At 42.5% G+C, this 24,850-nt stretch overlaps 1 protein-coding gene across 3 annotated transcripts in view; it reads left to right on the top strand.

Annotated features, from left to right (window-relative positions):
• Positions 1-3,063: 3,063 nt before the first annotated feature.
• Positions 3,064-24,850, top strand: part of TNKS2 (tankyrase 2) — a 62,254-nt gene continuing 40,467 nt past the window's right edge. For all 3 annotated transcript variants that reach the window (XM_084763760.1, XM_084763761.1, XM_084763759.1), the window contains exons 1-7: positions 3,064-3,567; positions 12,851-13,075; positions 16,780-16,875; positions 18,825-18,861; positions 19,813-19,888; positions 20,186-20,280; positions 22,943-23,009. In XM_084763760.1, coding sequence (XP_084619886.1) covers positions 3,369-3,567; positions 12,851-13,075; positions 16,780-16,875; positions 18,825-18,861; positions 19,813-19,888; positions 20,186-20,280; positions 22,943-23,009 — 795 coding nt within the window. In that variant the 5' untranslated portion in view covers positions 3,064-3,368. The remainder of the gene's footprint in view (positions 3,568-12,850; positions 13,076-16,779; positions 16,876-18,824; positions 18,862-19,812; positions 19,889-20,185; positions 20,281-22,942; positions 23,010-24,850) is intronic.

Below are 24,850 nucleotides of genomic sequence, written 5' to 3'. Positions count from 1 at the left end.
AAAACCAAACTCGGCAAGCCAACAAGGGAGGGTTACTTATATCAGTATGGGTGGGAGGTCACCTACAGGAGCAGAAGCAACTCCAAGTCACTTCACCAAAGTCCCATCTCAGCATGGTGACAGCTCATGAAAGCTGGAGCTCAGAAGCTCAGTTTAGAACACGCAGGCCGCTCAACAGATTGGAATCTATCTATCAGACAGCCCCAAGGAGAGCCTGAGCCTCTCCTAGGCAACATGTCTGCCTTAGTGTCCTATTGCTCTAAAGAGACACCATGACCGTGGAAACTCTTTTATAAAAAGAAAGCATTTAATTGGCACTAGCTTATCGCTTCAGAGGTTTAGTCCATTTTCATCATGGTAGGGAGCTTGGCAGCCTATATAGGCAGACACGGTGCTGGAGAAGTAGAGGAAAGTTCTACATCTGGATCTACAGGGAACCGGAAGAGAGCGATACTGGGCCTGGTGTGGGCTTTTGAAATCTCAAAGCCCACCCCCCAGTGACACTCTCCCTCAAAGATCACATCTACACCAATAAAGCTATATCTCCTAATCCTTCAAGTAGTGCCACTCTCTGATGACTAAGCATTCAAACATGGGACCATTCCCTTTTTTTTTTTTTTTAACTTTCTTATTCAAAGCACCACATTGTCCTTACAGATGGAGCCTAGCGAATCTCATCAGTTTCAGAGACTTCCTGAAGAAAACCAGTTGTTTATGTCCTGAACTTCCCGAGCTTGACAGCTTGACAGAACAGCCTGTGTCTTGAGGAGTTTCCTTCCCAGGTGGGATGTTTCATTTCTGAGGATATTGCTGCACAACAGCTATATCTGTTACTTACAGCTACATCTAGCCAGGACAACTATAAGAGTCCTACCAGGTGAGCTAAGGTCCAAGCTCCCTGGGCTCCTTACACAGTGAAGATGCTTGAATGTGGTAAACACCGGGGTGTGCATGTAGAGGAAAGATCATGTTAGGAGGTAGCCATCTATAAGCCAAAAGAAAAAGGTTTTGAAGAAGTCAAAGCAAACCAACATCTTGAACAACAACAACAAAAAAAAAAATTTCAACCATCTTTTTAGTGGTATTTTGCTAAGGCAGCTCTCTGAATGTATACAAGTAAATCTATTTTTTTGTCTTTGTTAACTGATCTATCTTATTTAACATTATATCCTCTGTAATCACCTACGTTGGGGTACATAATAAGATTCCACTTTTCTGAAGGCCGAGCGTTTTCCCATGATATGCATTTGTCACACTTCACAGTCGCCCATTCATTGGACATTTGGATTGTTTGTATCTCTTTGCTTTTGTGAGTAATCATATTATGAGCGTGATGGTGGAAATATTTGAGACCCTGCTTTCAGATTGTTCGTATACTCAGAAGTAGCTAAGATGGTAGCTTTATGCTTAAATTTTTAAAAACTAATTAATGAATTTTGTGTTTGGGTGTTTTGTCTGCACACCATGTTGCCTCCTGCCTGGGGAGGCCAGATGAGGGTGACAGACGCCAAGACTGGAGCTATGATTGTGCTCCACTATGCGGGTGCTGGGAATTGAACCCCGGTCCTAGGAAGAACAGGTGGTGCTCTTAACCACTGAGCCATCTCTCCAGTCCCAATGTTTGGTTTTGTGACCAAATTGTTTTCTATAACAAATACACAATTTATGATCAAGAGTGCCAAATGATTTTAATTTGTCCTAGCTCATCAACATTTATTATGTTGTTTGTTTATTTTAGAATAGTCATCCTCATGTGGTTTTTAACTGCCTTCCTCTAGCAATCATGTGATGTTTAAAAAAAAAAGTTAAGTTAGGGTTGGGAGATGGATCAGTTGGCAAAGTGCTGTACCAGGGTGATGTTGTTTAAGATACATATTGGAAGGAAATACATAAGCAGAAATTAATAAGTAAAAAATTGGGAATATATTTGGCAAGTAGATGAAATGAAGAAAAATGAGACACAATCACATAAGTAGTGTTCTAATCATTAGGCATGTTCATGAATGTTCATTTTATTAATATGCACCAGTTTAAATTTACGCTAAATAGCTTAAGAACATGATTAGAAAATAAATATATAACAACGCTCACATTTGCTAAAACGCCCAAAAAAGTGTGCCTGCTTTTCTCCCACAGCAGTGAGTCAACGCTCCCAAACAAAAACTGGATTTCCTGAAAAACAGGTTAAGTCAATTCACAGGGGGAAATGCTTGTCAACATGCCAAAGGCCAGCGCTTTCATGAAAGCAAAATCTCTATGTACCTTTCTTTCAGGTTCTTTAAACAAGCTTATACAAAAAGATGTCACTACTACCTTAAATATGAAAATGAATTGTGCGCTTGCATTCTTTGATCACACGGAGAAAAAAAGAAAACTTGTCTTGATGTGCATGCTCAGTGTAGCGGCACATTGGCCACATCCGGTACAATACTGATTTATATATAGATCCTGTAGTCAGCACTGAGCTAATAATTTACTATGGGAAATGCAGCTAATCAGAGTCACCCCCACGCCCCAATTGTTGCTTTAGAATTGAAATAAACTGCCATCGCTTTCTTGATTTATCTTGGGGATGTTCTTTTAAATTTCTCAGGAATAGCAACGGGTTCATCCCTGAGACGAGGCTAATAAGAAAAACAAAAGCAGATGCGGAGGGTTAAGTGAAGAGACAGAGTAAAGAAAACGGGCGGGGGAGGGAGGGGGAGCAGGACTCTCCCGGGGGGAGGTATGGAAGCAAATATATAGAAAATTTCCAGACAAAACCTTGCAAAAGAAAATGCATAACCAGAACAAAACTTGCAAAGATTCGTTTGCGGTGATGGGACTCATCTTGGGAAGTCTATGCTTTTACGGGAAAAAAAGAAAAAAAAGGATAGCAAGCCCTCTCTTTTTCGGCCGAGACTCCGTAAAGATGGCGGTGGGCAGAAGCCCCTTCTCTTCCCGCAACCAAAGGCTCTCCGCAGCACATTTCCCACAAACCCCTCCGCGGGGCCCCGCTTGCCCAGACCGGCCCGGCCGGAGTGCAGCCACTGCGCACGCGCGCGAGCCGACGTCACGCGCGCTCCCAGGACCCGAGCGAGCTGGCAGGAGTGGTCTCGGCAGCTTCCGCCGCGGCCGCCGCGTCGCTTCGGGGCTCGGCGGGCGGGTTCGCGCTGCCTCCGCCGCGGTGGGGCAGCCGGGGGTCACGGAGCCGAGCAGGGGGCGCGCGGCGGCGCGGCCATGGGACTGCGCCGGCTCTGGTGACAGCGGGGAGCCGAGCGGCCCGGGCCCTGAGCGCGTCTCCCGCGGGGGGCCTCGCCCTCCTGCTCGCGGGGCCGGGGCTCCTGCTGCCTTTGCTGGCGCTGCTGCTGGCGGCGGCGGCCAGGATCATGTCTGGTCGCCGCTGCGCCGGCGGGGGCGCGGCCTGCGCGAGCGCGGTGGCCGAGGCCGTCGAGCCGTGCGCCCGCGAGCTGTTCGAGGCTTGCCGCAATGGGGACGTGGAGCGAGTGAAGAGGCTGGTGACGCCCGAGAAGGTGAACAGCCGCGACACGGCGGGCAGGAAGTCCACCCCGCTGCACTTCGCCGCAGGTATAGACGCCGGCGCCCCCCGCGCACCCCACTTGCAGGCTCGGGCTTGCAGGCCGCGAGCCACGCAGCGCTGCCCTGTCTCCGACCTTTCCCCGGGACTCTCACCCTGGCCACCTCTCTCTCTTTCTTCTCTCGGGGCTCGTGATCAGGGTGGGGTGAGCGTGCTCTGGGGAAGTTTTCTCTTTTTTCTTTTGTAATCGTGGGATTTTGTTTGTTTGTTTGTTTGTTTGTGTGGCTGAGTGGGGAGGGGGCTTTGTTTTGTTTTACTGTATCGACAATACCTGCACCGACTTCCGGTCTTGCTACCCTGAAGGGCCTCTGCACACAAGAAAGGCTTAGTGGACCTTGTGGCTTTGAAAGATTAATTATCTCAAAAATTGCCCCCCTTCTTTGCAAGTTCCGTTGTAACTCTTACCGATCCCTTAAATTCTAGCGGCCGCCGTAAACTGTGAAAATGTAATTTAGCAGTTGTTTTATTGGCTATTGGCTCGTTAGAGTTAATTGTCTTACGTTTCTAGCTAGACTAAAACCGGAAATAGGCAAGTTTGGGAGACCTGAGATCTACTTAGGCTGAGTGTGGGTGGCCTCTGCCACACACATGCACAAGTTGGGGTGGAAAGTTAACAAGAGAGACAAGACAGGACAAGCACTTCAGCTTGGATCTGGGATTTTTGAGTCATCTTGAGATTTATTTAGATAGTCTGAAATTAGTTTTAACTACTAGGTTCTCTTGATGATACCAGAGTGCTAAAGTTTGTTGAGGTATTCAAAGTAGTCAGGGGTGAGAACCAGCCCATAGACATAAACCTTTTGTGCTTTTCATGTAAGGGATAGTTTGTAACTTTTTAACCTCACGAGCCACAGGTTATCAAAAAAGGTCCTCGTAGCTTGGTAACATTTGATAAAGCACACATTAGGATTGTTTAGCAGTCCTTTATAAAAAAGATACATTTTTATCTTTTTCCTTTGGGCCAGGAATGGTGGACAGATGAGCGTGAAAAAGATTTTCTTGTTCGCAGACGTTGCTTTTACAGTTATACCAGTTGTAGGTCTGTTTGCTTTGACTGTCCCTATTTTAAAATGTACAGGCTGTCACGAATCATGCGTCCTTAATTGATTGCCCCCTTTGGGAGCCTTTTTAAGAGGAAAAAGTTTGGGGAAACTACGGTTGGGCCAACTAGAAATGGCCTGTGGGCACTGGGAAGAAAAGTGAGAGCCGGAAGCCAAATCTCTGTTAGTAGTGTTGCCTTTCTTCGGCTAATTTGAATTGTCCTGCTTGACCATTTAGCCAACCTATTTGGCAAACGGTCACAACCAACTGCTACATAATCCAAAGGGGTAATGTTACTTAGATTATGTTCACTTGATAAAAATAGCCAAGGACGATCTTAGTTGCCACCTTTCAAGAATTTGATGTATTAATGAGTTCATGTCTGAAAATAGTTGTATTTAGAGGTGTGGGTTTGTGGTGTGGCCTTGTTGCTCCTATACCATCCCACCCTCAACTCTTCCCCAGCATGCCCCTCCCCCCCCCAGGATGGAATCTAAGACCTTGCACATGCTAAACAGGTGTTCTACCACTGAATGGGGTAGATTGTACCTTGCGCTGTCCCAGAATATCAAAGCATATTCTACATGTATTTTATATTGTTTGTCCAGATTGAAGTGGAAAATTTTTTTAAATCTTTTTTTTTAATTAATTTATTCTTGTTATATCTCAATGGTTATCTCATCCCTTGTATCCTCCCATTCTTCCCTCCCTCCCATTTTCCCCTTATTCCCCCCCCTCCCCTATGACTGTTCCTGAGGGGGATTACCTCCCCCTGTATATGCTCATAGGGTATCAAGTCTTGAAGTGGAAATTTAAATGTCATAGGGACCAACTCACCACACGTAGTTGATCTGTATGGCCAGTTACAGGTTGTAAAATTAAGATATGGACAGGTGGTGGTGGCCTTTAATCCCAGCACTTGGGAGGCAGAGGCAGACAGATCTCTGAGTTCAGGCCAGCCCGATCTACAAAGAGAGCCAAGGACAGTCAGATCTCAGGTACACAGAGAAACCCTGTCTTGAAAAACAAACAAAATGGAGAGCCATAGATGAAGATGCCTGGTGTGGACCTGCACACACACATGTGTTCCCTACCACACAGAATACAGAAATAATCACTAAAGAATTGGTGTGCGATCACAGTTTTAAAGGTCCTACGTTTAAGCCCTGCAAAGAAAATAAGGCGCTTCTTCGGTAATGGCTTTGCAAGTTTTTAAATCCAGATTATTAGCTTAATGAGGCTCTGATTGTTTCCTTGCCTGGGTATGGAACCCAGAACCGTGACCCTACTAGACACATGCGGTACTGCTGAGCAACATTCTCAGCCCTATTTATCTTTAATTACGTATACCCACTAGCATTTTCTTTGTGGGTAGTGCATTACCATTTGTGTCTATGTAAGCATGTTGTTGGATGCTCAGTTTGTAGGTGGTGGACTTGGTAATTGCCTGGCCAAGCAGTTACTTGTGTTTGTATTTTATAGGCTTAGAGAAGCCTCCTCATTCTTTTAGGGAAAAAATAAAATAAAATAGCCAATTAAAGTTTGGAGGTTTAATTGAGGAGGGCAGGCATGCTTTGTCAGTAGGAATAAGATGTGTGCATGCTACAGAAAATAAAAAAGGTTGTTGGCTTTCTACCCCTGCTGAAAAAGAAAAGAAAAAACACAAATAAACCCCTTAATTCAGTTAATCAGTTGTTCAGACCTTATGAGAATTAATTCATTAGTGATTAAGATAATTACCTAAACAGGTACTTTTCTTCTGTTCGCTACTTTTTATGAGTAAACTAGATTATACACTTCTAGAGAAATATGATTTTTAAGAAGTCATTTCTGAGGAAACGATTACACAGAACTGATTTCCTTATTCTTTCCCTGCCCCCAACTACACAGATACAGGATATCAGCTGATTCTTTCCTTTTTCACCAAGCTCTTCTTTTGTGAGAATTGGCTTTCGTGTCACCATTTGTTTTTGGTTTTTTGAGACAGGGTTTCTCTGCGTAGCCTTGCCTGTCCTGGACTGACTTTGTAGACCAGGCTGGCCTTGAACTCACAGCAATCCACCTGCCTCTGCCTCCGGAGTGCTGGGATTAAAGGCCTGCACCACCACCGCACAGCTGTGTCACCATTTGTTAATGCTTGTTACCAGAGAAGAAATTGGGATCCTTCTTCTAAAAGTGGATATATTAAATGTCTTTACAACAAAGAGGGATATACTTAACTAATTTTTCCTTGTTCTGATTCTTTTTCTTTTGCTCTCAAATTTAGGAAGCCTTTTCTTTTTGTTTTTTGTTTTTTGTTTGTTTGTTGTTGTTGTTGTTGTTGTTGTTGTTGTTGGGTTTTTTTTTTTGAGACAGGGCTTCTCTGTGTAGCCGTGGCTGTGCTGGACTTGTTTTGAAAACCTGGCTGATGTTGAAGGCAGAGTGATCTGCCTGCTTTTGCCTCCCTGAGTGCTGGGATTAAAGGCATGCGCCACGGCCGAGTCTTAGGAAACCTTTTCTGAAAGCATTTCCTCCAGATGGGTACTGAGTAAGTAGAGAGAGGAAATAGTAGAAGACTGTATCCATAATGCCGAGAGGTAGTGATAAGAGAGGGTCAGACCTGAAAGCAGTAAATTTACTGACTCCCTAAAATTTTCCTTCTTGGCTCTCAGTACCATTCCTAGTTTTCATTCTTAGCTTTCTTTCTCATGTCATGGTATATTAGTTAAGCAAACATCAACAAACTATTAAACACCTTATCCTCTGAAGGACTCCAGGGAAAAAAAAATGATGAACTTAGACATTCACAGCTCTCGCCCTATATGGAGTTCAAACCCGGGATCTGGGTTTGGTAGTACATGTTAGTAATTTCAGCCCCTGGAGGCTGAGGTGAGAAGAGCTTGAGTTTAAAGCTACCCAGACCTGAGACACTGTGCAGAGAGGACGATGGAGGTTAGTAAACCATACGTTAGTTTACAGATCTTAGTAAGTGCCGGAACACTGCTGTGTACAGCCAAGACACAATCCCTGCTCTCATGAAGCCTTTTCATCTTAGCAAAGGAAAGGAGACAACCACCTAGTGTTAGGTGATAGCGTGTGGGCGGGCGGAACAGAGGCTGGTTAGAGGTGGCCTTGCTTGGGTGGTGACTTTTAAATAGACAACAATAGATGAGGGATGTACATTCCAAAACAAGGGCATTCTTGGTGGAAAGGCGGCACTTAGCAAATCCCTGACATATTTGACAAACTCCAGGGAGCTGCACCATAATGAGGAGAGGGAAGAGGGTGTGAAACTGCACCAACGGCCAGTTCGTCCAGGGCTCTTTGTAAATCACTGGGAATATTTGAGTTTTAGTTTGGTGAATTTTTGTCAGTGGTAAGGAAATATGATGGTGTTATCTTTTGGTTTTTTTGTGGGTGGTGGTATTTGTAGTGTGAGGTTTTTGTTTGCAGAGTCTCACTGAGCACAGGCTACCTTTATGCTTGTCATCCTTCTGCCTTGGCCTCTGAAGAACAGACTGCTGACGTGTGGCGCAGCACTGAGATCCTGGACTCGGAATTCTATGAAGTGTTCATCATTACTTTTCCAGTATTCTAGTTTGCTTCCCATTGTTGTGATAAAACACCATGACCGGAAGCCACTGGGTAAGCAGCTGGCTTACACTTCTACATCACACTCACTCAGGAAGGGAAGGGAGGGCAGGAACTAAAGCAGAAGCTGTGGGGCAGTGCTGCTTACTAGCGTGCTCTCCACAGCTCCTTCAGCTGCTTTCTTACACAACCCAGGACCACCTACCCAAAAGGGCTGGGCCCTCTCACATCAATCCATCAATCAAGAAAATCCCTACAGCGCTCAGGAGGCAGAGGCAGGTGGATCTCTGAGTTGGAGGCCAGCCTGGTCTAGAGTTTATTCCAGGGCAGCCAGAGTTACACAGAGAAACCCTGTCTCTGGGAAAAGAGAAAAAGAAGAAGCAAGGCGGGAGGAGATCATGATGATGTGCGCACTCTACAAGCCAGTCTGCGCAGGCTGTTTCTCAGTTGATTCCCTATGTCGAGTAGACAAAAACAAAACAAACAAAAACCAACTATCCAGCAGACTAAGTGTCCCTCGCACTATGTAGTGTCTAACAGTTTGTTGATATTTGCTGAATTACTATAGTATTAGAAAAGAGACAAAGAAGAAAAATTACAAAAGAGTAGCTGTTCGAGCATCTGCTGCCACATGTGGCCTATGATGTTTGTTTTTAAAGGCTGTTGGAAGTAGAAATGAGAGAATGGTTTCTGAGAAAGAAACTGTGGAAGAATGAACTTGGGGAGATTGGAATAGGAGGAGGCAGTGGAAGTGTAGAAGAGCTGAGAACATGGATAGATGCATTTAAGGGATCAAGTTGAAACATTCTAGAATGTAGGTGACAAGTCTAGACTGGAGGTTGTGTATCTAGATGATACTTACGGCCATAGGATAGATAGACTCATCTAAAAGGGGATAGAAACTTGAGTCTTACAGAATCCCAGCATTTAGATATTGGAGAGAGAAAAGCCCTTGGGAGATACAGATTTGTCCAAAAGGACAACTCTTTATTACCATTATTATTTTGTCTTTATTTGTATGGGCATTTTGCGTGTGTGTGTGTGTGTGTGTGTGTGTGTGTGTGTGTGTGTGTGTGTGTGTATGTGTGTGTATGCACGCGCGCGCGCAGAGAGGTACTGCAGAGGGTGTCAGGTTCCTTGGAACTGGAGTTACATGTGGTTGTGAGCATCTATGTGGGTGCTAAGAATTGAGCCCATTCTCTGGAAGAGCAGCCAGGGCTCTTAACTGCTGAGCCATCTCTCCAATCCTGCAGAACTACTTCAGCTTTTTGTTGTTGTTGTTGTTTTGATTTTGGGGTTTTTGCTTTGTTTGTTTGTTTGTTTGTTTGTTTGTTTTTGAGACAATATCTCTGTAAAGCTCTGGCTGTCCTGGAACCAGCTCTGAAGACCAGGCTGGCCTAAAACTCAGAAATCCGAGTTGAACTTTATCAGTGTCACACCTCTACCTCTCCCACAGTTCGATTGATGACCCCTTATTATTCAGGCCAAACCTCAAGGTTATCTGACTCCTCGTTCAGTCCTCGTTACTTTTGCTCTTTCTCACCACTTTGCCCTATTCTCACCCCATAGCCAACCCATTAGGAAACTATGCTGGCTCTCTACCTTGGGGTATCCAGAATGTTCCACACATTGATGTGAGCAGTCCTCTCAGGGCATATGGTTTGAGCCCACATAATCTTTCATCTATTTTACTCACACAGCTCCCAACACAGCAGCCACGGTAGTATGCCTCAGTCCTGCAGTGACTCCTATTTTCCACATTATTAAAAAGCCAAGTTTGTGTGGTCTTCAGTTCAGCTCTCTCTGTAGACCAGGCTGGCCTCAAACTCAAAGAGATCTGCCTGCCTCTGTCTCCTGAGTGCTTGGCTGTGCCACCACCATCCCTCTGTCCTTCTTGTTGCCTTACCTCCTATTAAATTACTCCTTTCTCACTGCTGCACCCACTGTTAACCAGTGGGTCTGAGTGTTTGTCAGCATCTTAGTGATAGCTACAGAGACCACCATGTTTAACTTCGTAGTTTTCCACACGCATATTTTAAGCACTATCATCCTGCTCTTTTTCATTGCCTCATAACATACTTATTTTATATATTTATTGTGAGAGGTGAGTTTGCAGCTAAGAGATGGTCTTGCGCCAGGTGTGGTGGCATACACCTTTAATCCCATCATTTGGGAGGCAGAGGCATGCAGATAGATGTGAGTTCAAAAGCAACCTGGTCTACAAAGTGAGTCCAGAACAGCCAAGGCTACACAGAGACCTGTCTCGGGGAAAAAACAGACAGACAAGATAGAGGCTGGAGAGATGCCTCAGAGGTTAAGGGCACTGATTGCTCTTCCAGAGGTCCTGAGTTCAATTCCCAGCAACCACATTGTAACCCACAACCATCTATAATGTGATCTGATACCTCTTCTGCAGGTGTACATGCAGGCAGAACACTGTGTACATAATAAAAAAAAAAAAGAAGTTTAGAAAGAGGGGAGAGAGAGAGAGCGCGCAGAGGACCCATGAGGTAGCTCACAGTCATCTATAACTCCAGTCTTAGGGGATCCAGGACCCTCTTTCCATTTCTAAGGGCTCCTGTGTGTACGTGGTACACATTCATACACGCTCAGGCACACAGCACACACGCACTTAAAATGTTTTTTAAGCAGAGCTTTAGTTTATTTATTGGTTTATCATATACACCAGAGAAGTGTCACATAGTTGGTATTTTCTTATAATTTGTTAAATGAATAAATGGGACTGGAAGACCAGGATTATGACTGCTTGTGCTCTTTGGAGACAGTATCTCAAGCAAGAAGGTGTTTAGTCACATACAGCTGAATGTGGCCATTGTAAGTGATCTTGTCCAAAACAGCTATTAAAAAGAAGCAGATGCTGGCTGAATTTGAGAGAAGACAGGGAGATGACCCTTACATAGTGGTTAGTGTAGGAGCAGAGCTGGGACTGTGAGTGAAGAACTGTGCTGGTGGGCTCTAGGGAAGGACCCAGAGCAGAGGGTAGAGAGTGGTGGAGAACGTGAGGAAGGACGTAGGGACACTTCCCACATATAACACAATGTCAGCTACCCTGCATGCCTGGCTTTATAGCCAGTACTCCAAAATTAACTGTCTCCAGCTTGGACCAGTTTTGTGAGTTTAGGATCCGCAAAACATACTACTTAGTGGGCATTTGTCCCTTGAGCATTTCTAATTAATTATTTCCTGAACCAAATCTTTCTTAGTGTTTCAGCAAGGCTTTTATTGTTGTGATAAAACACCATGACCAAAAGAGCTTGGGAAGGAAAGGGTTTGTTTTGTTTATACTTCCACGTCACAGTTCATTACTGAAGGAAGTCAGGGCAGAAGTCCAAACAGGGCAGGAACGTGGAGGCAGGAACTGATACATGCGCCATGAAGGGGTGTGCTTACTGGCTTGCTCAGCTTGCTTTGTTCTAGCACTCAGGACCACAGAGCTCATGGATTTGGCACTACCTACAATTGGGCTGGACCCTCCACATCAATCACTAAGAAAATGCCCTACAGCTGCCTATAGCCAGGTCCTACAGGGACAGTTTCTCAGTTGAAATTCCATCCTTTCAGATGAGCTTGTGTCAAGTTGACAAATAAGTAAACAAATAAAGCCTAGTTAGCACACCCACAAACCTTGTTTATTCTGTATCTCAAGATGTACCATAATAGCCACTGGATTCTATTGATTTTTTTTTCTCTTCTTTCTTCCTTTAGTTATTTATAGTTTCGTGTGCAGTAGTAAAAAGATTGAGACGTCACCCAACTGTCCAGATCAGGATGGAACTAGTTAAACTTTGATATTCCAATAAAGAAAGTGTTTACTAGCAGGAGGTAATTTCTAAGGTATTAAAGATTTTAAATAAAAAAGAAGAATATGCAACTAGTACCTTTTAAAACTATTGGTTGGGGGTATAAGTGGAAATATGTGGGAAAAGGCATCTGTGGGAGGCTGGGAGTAGGAATGGAAGGAAGGCCTCACAATATGTGAATGCACCCCAGAGAGAGTATTTCACTGGCACCAAATCTGTAAACCAGTATAATTGTTACCACCAGACTTGTTTGCTTCATTTGATTTGAAGGTGCTTGAGCAGACTGGTATCTAACTAAAGAAGGACCCGCTATCTAGAAAGAAGTTGTTTGTGTTGTGCGGATACCAAGATAAAGCTGTGCATTTCACCACTCACCATGTAGACAAGTACAAGCTGTAAGCTGGTCTTGCTTTGTTGTTGCCTCATAATCCCTTGCTGGAGCAGAAAGAGATTCTACAAGACTTAAGTTTGTCACTACTTTATTAGGTGTTCACTTGCACACTTCATTACATACTGTGAAGTGTCTGAAAATGTGTGCACATCAAGTATGCAGAACTTGGTATTTACAATTAGAAATGTCATTATATGGTTGGAATTATTTAGGGTTTGAGCCTTTGCCTTCCCTTTGGAATCAGCAACAACTAAGGCCCCTGCCAGTAAGGTGCTGTGGGCTACTTAGCAGAGGGAGAGACTTTTAGCTTAAAGTTAGTTGTGTATATTTCAGGTCACCTTTTCAACAGTTCTTGAATTGTTACACTTGTTACTTCCCATCCTGAAACATTTTAGCATGGTTTCCCATTTTCCTTGGTAAACTTAAATGTGGGCAATTGTTTTCTTCTAGGCTTTGGACGGAAGGATGTAGTTGAGTATCTGCTTCAGAATGGTGCAAATGTGCAAGCACGTGATGATGGAGGGCTTATTCCTCTTCATAACGCATGCTCTTTTGGTCATGCTGAGGTAGTCAATCTCCTGTTGCAACATGGTGCAGACCCAAATGCTCGAGATAATTGGAATTATACTCCTCTCCATGAAGCTGCAATTAAAGGAAAAATTGATGTTTGCATTGGTAAGCCTGTGTTTCTTTTTCAGAATTTTCTAGAAACTCTAACTATTTTGAATGTAGACCTAAGTTGTTAGAGTCATCTCATGATTTAACCTAACCTTTTTCCCCCCTCTAGCCCTCACTCTAACTACTTTATTGAAATGTGTTCCTAAAATCTCAAAATTCTTTGTTTTGAGGTGCATAAAGAATAAAATAATGGCAGTTTAGCATGGGGACACACACCTTTAGTCCTAGTACTCTGGGAAGTAGAGGCCGGTGGATCTCTGAGTTCAGAGTCAGTCAGAGCTGTACAGAGAAACCCTGTCTCAAAATCAAATCAAATCAAAACAAAAGAACCAAATAAAGACATTGCGGAAATGAACGTTTAGTAATGGAGGTTAATGGTTAATGCATTAGTTGGTGTGTTAAGGTTAATGTTCTTTTCACCTTGACACCAAGTAAAATCATGTGGCAAGGCTGAACTCGAGTTGAGGATTGCCTCCATGAGGTTGGCCTGTGGACATTTTCTTAATTGTTGATTGATGTAGACAGGTGAGCCTGGGCTTTGTAAGAAAAAGTAGCTAAGCAAGACAGGAAGCAAGAGTTCCTCCATTGTCTCTGCCTCGGTTCCTGCCCTTAGGTTTCTGCCTCCAGGTTCTGCCTCAGCTTCTCATAATGATAGAGTGTGACCTGTAAGCCACATAAACCCTTTCTCCAAATTTCTTCTGTCATGGCTTTATCCCAGTAACACAAACCTGACTAGAACAGTTAGCCAGATTCAGGTTTCAAGGCTCAACTTCTGGCAGAAAAGTTAGGAAAACAGAAAGGGACTTTATAAAGAACTCCCGTTGTGGTTTGAAAGCCTCGTTATCCAGGCGCTGTACAGTAGGTTGCTCAGACCAGCCTTGACCTTGCCGTTCTTCTGCCTCCACCTCCCAACGAGCTGAGGTTAGAGGCCTGAATCACCAGGTCCAGCTGAGAGTAATACTAATAACGACTAGGTAGGATAGGTAGGTCAGGAAGACTAGTAAGAAGATAGAAAATAACCTGGGTATGACAATCCAGTAAAGAAACATTTAGTAGAAAACTTACCAGTCACTTAGAAAACTTGGGCCTAACAAGTGAGATGGGATTTGCTCAACAGGTTGGTCACCAGCTTAGAATTATGTCATAATGTGATTGGAGAGTTTTTACTTACTTGGTAGTTACTTTTCCTGAACCCAACAGAATTGGGTTTTGAGGTCATAATTTAGCATCGTTTTATTTTCATGATGCAGAACAGGAGCACTTAAAGTCCTTAATAGCTAGAGAGCCATATTTGAGCACTCTGAACCTGGTATCTCTGTGTAGAACTCCTGTACCCCAAGTCCCCATTCACTGTAGTATCAGAGCCACTAGCTTTGGTCTTAATAGGTCATTTACAAAGATAGCAAACTGGATTACTTAATTACCTCTCTACCAGTTCAGCTTTGTTTGGTGTTACTTCAGGCTGTTACTGGTCCTGTGCTCAGTCTGTTCTTTGAACCACATCCCTCATACCTCAGTCTCAGACAGATTTACTTTTATTTTTGTAATGCATAGTTTCCAAATACAGTTTATAGAACTATAGAATCAGTCTAGTCGCTGAGAGCTTCCAGTGTAGCTAGTTCACATTGAGGCATGCTATAAGAAGAAAATACATGTCTTTTTCAAAGTCTTAATACAAAAAGATGTCAAATGTTTACATTTTATGCTGATTATAATGAAGATTTAGGCTATACTGAGTTAAATATGTTAAAACTAAATTTTTTAGTATAGGTGCTAGAAAATTTAAAGTTATGTGTTCACATTTCTGTTGAACAGCAGAATTACAGAGTACCATGAAGTAGAAATTAACTTTATCACTACATAGACAGAGAAACCCTGTCTCAAAAAACCAAAACTGGGGGGGTGGGGGGGAGGCAGGGAGGGAGGAAATAACCTTAACAAAGGGCGGGGTGAAGATGAGAGGGTGGGGTGGATAACAGTTGAGTGGTAGAGTGTTTGCCGAGCACTTGAGGGACCAGGATTCAGTTAGAACTGCACACAAATAAGTGCATACTCCTATACACAAACAGGATTGGAGGAGTCCTTGTAGGTTTGCCTGCTTACTCATAGATGGAAGTCCTGGCATATCTTTATATACAGGCAACAGTGGAGTGTACGAACATGAGGCTCTTTTATGTGCCTTCATTGTACTGAAACAATTTAGCTTAAGATTTGTTAACCTTAGAGTGTTTGTAGCCAGCTCTCAGGAGGCAAAGGCAGGCAGATCTCTAAGATTGAGGCCAGCCTGGTCTATACAGTGAGTTCTAGGTCAGCCAAGGTTATACAGTAAGACTGTGCCCTTTAAAAAAAAAAAAAAAAAAAAGAACTAGTATTCGAACTAAAAATTCAATGTAACCTAAAAAACAGAAAAACTCAGCTGACGTGTGTGTTTGTGTCCCTTCCTCTGCTCACATATTTTTGAGTAAAAATTGTGCTGGTAAATAATATTTTTGGGGTTAGGGATTTAGCTCAGTGATAGAGCACTTGTCCTGGGTTCAGTCCTCAGCTCTGAAAATAATAATAATAATATTTTATACTAAATTTGGTTTTGATGTATACTTAGCTACTCTATGTCTATGGCTAGTAGCATACCTTGAAGTGTGTGGTACCTGCTTCTGTTAGTTAACTAACTAATTTAGTTAATTTATTCAGTTTTTCTTAACAATAGAAAGATGATAATAATGGTCTTGAGGAATCAATTGGAAGAATAACATTTTCTTTCTTTAAAAACAAAAAACTTAGGTTTCTCTATGTAGCCTGGGCTGTCCTGGCACTCACTATGTAGACCAGGCTGGCTTAGAACTCACAGAGATCTACCTGCTCCCCCTCCTGGGAGTGCTGGGATTAAAGATGTGAACCACCACACCCAGCAAACTTTCTTCTTCTGCGTGTACGTGTAACGCATGCTTATATTCACATAGCTTTAAATCCTGCAGCACTCTGCCTGGACTATTAGTGTTAGACATTTCATGATAGAAGAGTCTTTCTAGCATAGGCAGGGCTCCTTTGCAACTAGGAAAGCTTCCGAATCAGCACTCCCTGTCCCCTGCATCGCCTGTCACCAGCAGTATAAATAGTCAAGAGAAGCCTTACATTGAATTGAGGAAATTTACCATGCTTTTAATGCATTAACTAATTAATGCATTGAATATTTTACATTTTCTTAAATTTAAACATCATATTAAGATACAGAAAGTCTTTAAATAATTTTGAGAATTATGTCCTGGGACTATTATTATATTATGTTAAGGACATGTATGCTGGGACACATGTATGGAGATAAAAGTGCAACCCTGTGAGCTTGGTTCTTTTCTTTCACCTTTAGATGGGGTTGAACTTGGATTGTGAGGTTTGCACAGTAAATGTCTTTACCCACTGAAACATCTTACTGGTTCCTGTACTATAACTATTAAAAAACTGATTTATAGCTGGGCTTGGTGACACACAGCTTTAATCCCAGCACTGAGGCTGCAGAGGCTAGTAGATCTCTGAATTTGAGGCTAAAATGGTCTACAAAGTGTGAGTCCAGGACAGCCAGGGCTACACAGAGAAACCCTGTCTCCAAAAAAAAAAAGAAAAGAAAGAAAAGAAAAGAAACCGCTTTGTTAACTCAGATTGCCATGGCTGCCATTTTGAAAGGTAGTACTGGTGTTTTTTTGCAGTGCTTTTACAGCATGGAGCTGAGCCAACCATCCGAAATACAGACGGAAGGACAGCGTTGGATTTAGCAGACCCATCCGCCAAAGCTGTTCTGACTGGTGAGTCTGTGTGCTTCTACTTATTCCAGGAAGGATGAGGCTACCTAGATGGGCTGGGTAGGCGACTGCCTTTTGCAATTAATGACCTCAGTAGAATTTGTAAACAGTATCAGTTAGTTCACTTACTGTTTTGCTGCCTCTCGACAGTTGAATTTGATTCATGTCTAAAAAAGATAAAACTTTTTCCTTTCAAATTTTTGTTTAGGGCTGGAGAGAGGGCTCAGTGGTTAAGAGCACCGCCTGCTCTTCCAAAGGTCCTGAGTTCAATTCCCAGCAACCACATGGTGGCTCACAACCATCTATAATGTAACCTGGTGCCCTCTTCTGGCACCAGCAGACAACACTGTATACATAATAATAAATCTGTAAAAAAAAAAAAAGTTAAAAAGTTTTTTTTTGTTTAAATTTATCATTGGCTGCAGGGTATAATAATGTGTATTCAGGATATTTAAAAACTATCTCCAGGTTTTCACACAATTAATATATATCTATATCCCTTTATATACTATTATATTTTTAGTGTAATGATTTTTTTATTGGAATAATTTCAAAAAGCACTAATTTTCTTATAGTCATTTCAAATTGGGATTTGGGGTATATTTTAGTGCCATGAGTATGACTATTATAGCTATATAATTCATTTCCTTGGAATCGTTGACATGGGTACAGCTCTAGTTTAAGCTAGCAGGCTTAGTTTGAACTGCATCTACTTCATGTGTTTTCCTTTACTCAGTATGCTGTCCATTAAAGCAACTGCCATATTATTTGTTGGATTCTTTTTATAAACATTTATTTAGCTGGGCATGGTGACGCACGCCTGTAATCCCAGCACTCGGGAGGCAGAGACAGGTGGATCTCTGTGAGTTCGAGGCCAGCCTGGTCTACAAAGTGAGTCCAGGACAGTCAAGGCTACACAGAGAGACCCTATCTCAAAAAAGAAAAGAAAAGAAAAACACATTTATTTATTGTGTTTGTATGTGCGTGAGAAAGAGAGCGAAGAAACCTATATGTGCACGTGTGAGTGCAGTGCCTAAGATCAGAGTGGGTATCAGAGCCCCTGGGACTCGGTTGTAGACAGTTATGAGCTGCGTATACCAGGTGCTCAAAACCAACCTGAGTCCTCTACTCGAGCAGAGAGCATTCTTAACCCCTGAGCCATCCTTCCAGCAGTATTTATTGGATTCTTACCTGGTGTGCAACTGCTAGAGATTATGTTTGATCTAAAAGGAAGAAGCCTGAGGGGTTCTGCTGTAAGCCTTTCTGTTCAGACTTTGTGATACTTCTTCTGCCATTGCTAAGAAAATTTAGACTAGTCCCTGAAGACTTCTGGAGATGTGAATTGTCATTGTAACTATCAATTCTGTGTTTGTTTCCTCCTTTACTATTCTGTTATTCTGTGCCTTGAGCAATCAATCTAATTCAGTATGGTCTTCAGTTTGGATATTCTTTCAGCAAACCTTTCTACACCTAGATTTGTAAAGATGGTAGTCATTATGTTTAATTAGTGGTACTGTACACACTTTCATCAATTTTATAATGTTGCTATGTGAGGTTTTTGGTGTGCGTGTTTGGTTGGTTTGGTTTGAAGTGGGTTTTTCATTGGTGCTGGGAATTGAACCCAGAGCTTTATGTATACTGTGTAAGTTCTCTACTATTCCACTGCTGAGTTGCTTTCCTCCATTTGGGTTTTGAATGAAGTGGTGGACCACCACCCACCCTCACCACCACCCACCCTCACCCCTACCCAATTTCACCCCTACCCACCCTCACCACCACCCACCCTCACCCCTACCCCCCTTACAAGTGTAATGTACAAGCCTAACTCAGTGTCAGCTTTGTCAAAACTTTCTTTTGGACTTTTATCTGTACATACTGTTTTTATAGTTGTGGTCATAAAACTTTCACTGATTTTTTTTTTCCTGATTGTCCTCTCCTCCCCTAATTCACAGGTGACTATAAGAAAGATGAACTCTTGGAAAGTGCCAGGTATGTGCTGCTTTTACATGTATGTGCCATGAAAACTTCACAGTGAGGGAATGGAGAGATGGCTCAGTGCTTAGGAACATTTGATGCTCTTGCGGAGGACCCAGGTTGTATTGCCAGTGCCCACGTGGCAGCTTACAACCATCTGCAACTCTACTTCCAGAGGTTCTGAAACCCACTTCTGACCTCCTGGAGCCTTGTACATGGTATACATATGTGCACATAGACAGAACACTCATACACATAAGATAAAAAATAAATCTTTAGAAAGCAAATTCCAGGCCGGGCAGTGGTGGCACATGCCTTTAATCCCAGCACTCGGGAGGCAGAGGCAGGCAGATTGCTGTGAGTTCGAGGCCAGCCAAGAGTACCCAGAGAAACCCTGTCTTGAAAAAGAAAGAAAGAAAGAAAGAAAGAAAGAAAGAAAGAAAGAAAGAAAAAGAGCAAGCAAATTCCTTAGAAAGCTAGATGTGGTAATGTACACCTTAATCCCAGCACTCAGGAGGCAGAGGCAGGTGGATCTCTGTGAGGGGATGGAGATGGCTCAGTGGTTAGAAGTGCTTTCTCTTGCAAAGAACCCAGGTTAGTTCCCAGCACCCACCTCAGAGGGCTTAGAACTACCTTTAACTTCAGCTCCATGAACATATGATGACTCTGACACCCCCCCCTCTCTCAAAAAGAATAGAAATAAAATATTTAAAAAGAAAGCAGATTTCACTGATAGTGTCTAACAGTTGTAATCTCTGCACATAGGAGACAGAAGCAGTAAGCCTATTATGAGTTCAGGGTATCTTGGGCTACGTAGAGTTCCAGGGCAATCTGTGCTATCGACTGTAACAGACTTCATTTTAAAAAATTTTTTAATGCCATAAGCATACTTTAAGAGAAGACTTTGTTTTAATGACCACAATACATAGTATAGACTACTGACATATTTTTAAAATGTGTTTCTAGGAGTGGGAATGAGGAAAAAATGATGGCTCTGCTTACACCATTGAATGTCAACTGCCATGCAAGTGATGGCAGAAAGGTATTGCTTTGTGATTGATTCTATGTCATCTGGTAGTGGGACTGTTTTCTTTTTAAATAGTAATTGAGATGCTTAAACTTAATAAAATTTGATTGATATCATCTCTGTATGCAGCCAGGAACTTTAAACTTTTATGCTGTGTCTCCTATATATGTTAATTTTATAAAATAGAATTGATTGTTTATTAGCAATGAAGTCATAGTCAAGATTTTCTTGTTTTGTTTGGGTTTTCCCTTTTCATACATTTTATATACAGCCATTATGTGAGTTTCATTGCATTATTGTTTACTGTTTCAGTCAACTCCATTGCACTTGGCAGCAGGATACAACAGAGTAAAGATTGTACAACTGTTACTGCAACATGGAGCTGATGTCCACGCTAAAGATAAAGGGTAAGTGTTGACGGAAAGGAAGATGCCTTGCTAGGGTCCTTGTAGCACGCTGTATTTTACAAAGTACTTTTTCTGTTGCTGTTTAAACAAGTTGTTCGTGTTTGTTCAGCTTTTATAAGATGCAGGTTGTTCTGAGGGCCATAGGGAGTTATAGAGCAGTCAGCCTGCCACTCACAGTATAGTACATAGCTTATGAAAGATGCCTGATAAATTTGAGTGATAAGTAGAGACTGATAGATGGAATTATTGGAAAATCCTTTCATAGCTTCAAGGTGGTGTTGAGTTCAAGAAAGCAGAGTAGAGGGCAGGGTGTGCTACTGCCTGTCTGTAATCCTGTAACTGGGAAGGGTAGAGTCAGCAGGACTCAGGAGCTCAAGGCCGTATTTAACTATGCAGCAATTCTGGGCTATATGGAACCTAGACTTAAAAATAAACATAACGCAGAGTTTAGGGAGCATCATTCTGTAGCAGAATGTACATGTAAGACGCAGTAACCAAGGCAACTCTGATGACACAGGGTTAAAGTCCCAGCTTCTTGGGAGGACAAGGGAGGATGGTCACAAGTTGAGGCCAGCCTGGGCAACTTAGTAATGTATTCACATCCCTTTCTTCCTCCCTCCCTCTTGTGAAAGGAGGCTAATGTAGCTCAGTGGTAGCACACAGAGGCCTGGGTTCAGTCTTCAATCGTGCGCATACACACACACACACACACACACACACACACACACACACACACACACGCCAAAGTAAACTAGATAAAGCAGATGATTCACATGGGACAAATATCAGAATTGGAGAAATAACAGCAAAACGGCAAGTTTTAGAAGTTTTCATCTATTAACATAAGAAACTCAACCCTGTTCTTAAGCATTTTATGATTTGAAATGAAGAATGGTTGTTTTATCCTCAAAGGCCCTTAAGGAGAGGTGCATTCTGGGATAACACATGTTGGATGTTTTGGGGAAGAAGGAGACTGTCCGCAGAAAGACCCTAATCTGAGAGTGAGCACTGTGAGCTGCACAGCTACGATCTGTCACAGGGCTACAGGAGAGGTGAAAAGGAAGGCACAGACAGACACTGCAGTGGAAGAGGAACAAAAAGAAAACTTACATCCTGGAACTAAGTCAGTTAGACCCACAGTACACAAAGTGAAGTATTGGGGGCGGGGGTGGAGAAAACATGTTCTAACTTTTAGAGCTCTTTCTTTTATGGGACTATGTGGAAATTCAAGCAGAAGTATTAGTGACTGGCAGCGCAGTTGGCTTCAGGCAAGGAGTGAGCTCTGCGTTACCAGAGGCTGCCCTGCCAGTTGTTGTACCAGTTGTAACAGTGATCCTCAAGAAGAGGGAGAAGCTTAGAGGTGGAGGCCAGAGAGGTTCTGCTGTGCAGGACTTCTCCCATTCCATTACAGAGGCACTTGACTTGAGGGTACTGAGGACTATAGCATTTAACTTACACAGTTGAAAAGATGTTTCAAAGAAGAAGTAGCTAGTATTCAGAATAAATCTGGAAACCGTCTAAATATGAGTCAGGCCAACAGAGGGAAGGAAATGTATACCTGGGAACAGTACCATTGGCTCAATTTTCTTAACAACTATATTTTATTATGAACATTTAAAGGAGCCTACCTCTCTTACAACCCGACTAACGCAAACAATAGGAAAAGGAGATTAAAGAGCGCAATAATGAAACATTAAAAGGATATTAATTCTGAGGAACAATTCTTCTGGCGTAGTCAGCAGGACCTCAGCAAACTAGCAATCCCACCAAAGTTGCTGCTGGAACCTGGAGCAACCGGAACCTGAAGCCTCAGCTGGAGTCCAAAGCCTTGAAGCTTTCTCTGGAGCAGTTCTCTCTAGGAGTGTCTCTCGAAGTGCAGGGATCAACCGCCCAAACAATCCAAAGTCCTCTTTCCTCTCCTCTTGTTTTGGGCTCATATATAATACACACACACACACACACACACACACACACACACACACACACACACACATACATATATATATTATCCTCTCAGAGTCTCTATTAGGATGTTTTTAGCTGGCAACATCCAAGCTACCCCACAAAGTGGTTCGACTTCTAAGTGGAAAAACATCCAACTCTCTCACAAGTCTGTTCCCCATCCCACACTTGGGATCAACACAAAAACATGTTTCTCTCCTACACAGTACATGTACAGGCACACAAGGAATTGTAAGGCCAGAGAGAAGCTGAGATCTTGTGTGTGTTGTAGGACCAGGCACATGCCTCTAGTCTGGGGAAGCAGAAGCAGGTCAGTAGCTATGAGTTCAGTACCAGCCTGGTCTGCATAGTTCCAGGCCAACCAGGACTACGTGGTGAGGCCCCATCTAAGGAAAAATTAAAAAGTTAGAACTGTCTCCTCAGAGCAAGAAAGAACAATGGTATTAAAACAAGAGTCCCTGTAAGGGTACTCACCTTCATAAGAGTGTAGCTAGTACTTAGAGAATAAGTTGGGTCAGAGGTTGTTTCAGAGGTAGGAGTTTAGTAACATTATATAGACCCAAACAAGTAACCAGTAGTAGTAGTAGTGGAGAGAAAAAGAATATAAATTTCAAAGAGATTCAGGAATTATAATTTGTAGATTGCCTTAGTCTTAGGGACTCTGTTATAATGGGCTTTTTTCTGCTCACTCTCATTGTAGTGACCTGGTACCATTACACAATGCCTGTTCTTATGGTCATTATGAAGTAACTGAACTTCTGGTCAAGGTTAGTTCTTTTGCACCTTAACTATGTCTATAATTATTTGGAATGCATATTGTGTCTGGCTTACTCTTTTGTGGGTGCTTGGTAGAAAGTGGGAATAATTATAACGTGCAGGTTATTAATACGCTAGCATTTGACTTCCTTCAGATTTTTGAGATACCATGCAATGTTAAATATAAAGTAGTAGCACTAAAGAGGTCATTCTAAAGGTGTTATCTAAGTTGGGTGTGGTGGCTCACACCTTTAACCCCAGCAGAGGCCTAGGCCAGTGGATCTCTGTAAGCTTTAGAGCCACGCCTGGTCTACAGAGTGTGTCCTAGGACAGCCAGGGCTACACAGAGAATCCTTGTCTCAAAAAAACCAAAAAAGAAAAAATAAAAAGGTATTATCTGAGGTGAGGGAGTAAGGACTTACCAGAATAAGATGGAAACGTGTACAAGGGTCCTGCGCAAACACCAGGTTGACAATACTTGCTAAAGATTCTGGCTAGAAGACATTTATTCAGTGACTGCATTCCATGACTCCATGACCAAAACACTCACTAGACCTAGGAACAAAGGGCACCAAATCACATCCCTGTGTTAATAATGAAGCATGACACCAACACACAGAAAGAGTACGGAGAGCTAGCAAGGTGTCTCTGGTTAAAACCCATTGCTGCCACCCCTGATGACCTCAGTTCAGTCTCTAGGGTCCACGTGGTAAAAGAAAACCAACTTCTTCAAGTTGTCTTCTGACTTCTACATGTGTCCTGTGGCACATGCATGTGGTCTGCACACAAAAATAATTTAATTGTATAATGAATGCACTTAAAAATTTTTTTAAAGAATAACATGGTTGGCATGCGCCTTTAATCACAACACTCGAGAGGCAGACGAATCTAGAATCTCTGTGACTTTGAAACAAACCTGGTCTGCATTGTGAGTTCCCAAGCCAGCCAGGTATACATAAGTGAGATACTGTATGAAAGTATCACAAATAAATGAAGAAGTTTTTTTTTTTTTTTTAAGATTTAATAGGTCATTTTCTCACCTTTCATCTTCATAGCCTCTAAGTGCAAGAAAACAAGTGATCTGAAGAAGGAGAGGTTCTGTCAGATTCCTAATTAAAACATCTCTCCTGTGTTGACTTTTCCTGTGTGTTGACTGCTTTTTCTTTGCTTGGGAGGAAATGTCAGAAAGTCTAACAGATTGCCAGTATGTTCGGCTTGTAACTTTATTGTGATCCAGATTTTAATGTTGGCTTGATACAGAGTTAGAGGCTATAAGCTAAATGATTTTCTGGTTTTAGCTCTGTTCGTTTTCTTTATGTATGTGGAGGGAATGGTTGAGGTCATAAAAATACAACCAATAGTGAACATGTAAAATCCAGTATGAAGCGCCATAGCTTCAGAATAGGCACTCTAACTGTGCAGTTCATCGGGACTACATGGCTTTGGGTTTTCATTTGTGAGTTATTTACAGTAAAGTTTAACCATAAAAAAAATTAGAAAAGACATAAAAAAATTGCAGATTGACATGAAGCTTGTAAGTGTGGACAAGCTTTAGTCGAGCCAATATGATCAAATATAATCAGCAAAAACCTGAGTTCACAAAAATGCTGCAAAAGATGTGATGGTCTACCTCGTGTTTTAAAAATTCTAGCGTTCGGGTGCTGAGAGATGGAGTTAAGAACGTACACAGTCTTGCAGAAGACCACATTGGATGCCACCAACAGCCTTTTAACTCCTGCTCTAGGAGAGATCTGATTACTTCTTCTCACTTCCAGGGGCCTTGCACTCAAGCACATACTCACACACAGACATATGCAGGTGCACGAAATTAAAATGTTTTTTAGGGCTGGGG

Source organism: Acomys minous (assembly GCF_964271855.1).
Source record: "Acomys minous genome assembly, chromosome: 2".
NCBI lineage: Eukaryota > Metazoa > Chordata > Mammalia > Rodentia > Muridae > Acomys > Acomys minous.
Note: the sequence above shows the minus strand (reverse complement) of the source record. Positions and strands in the feature narration are given on the sequence as shown.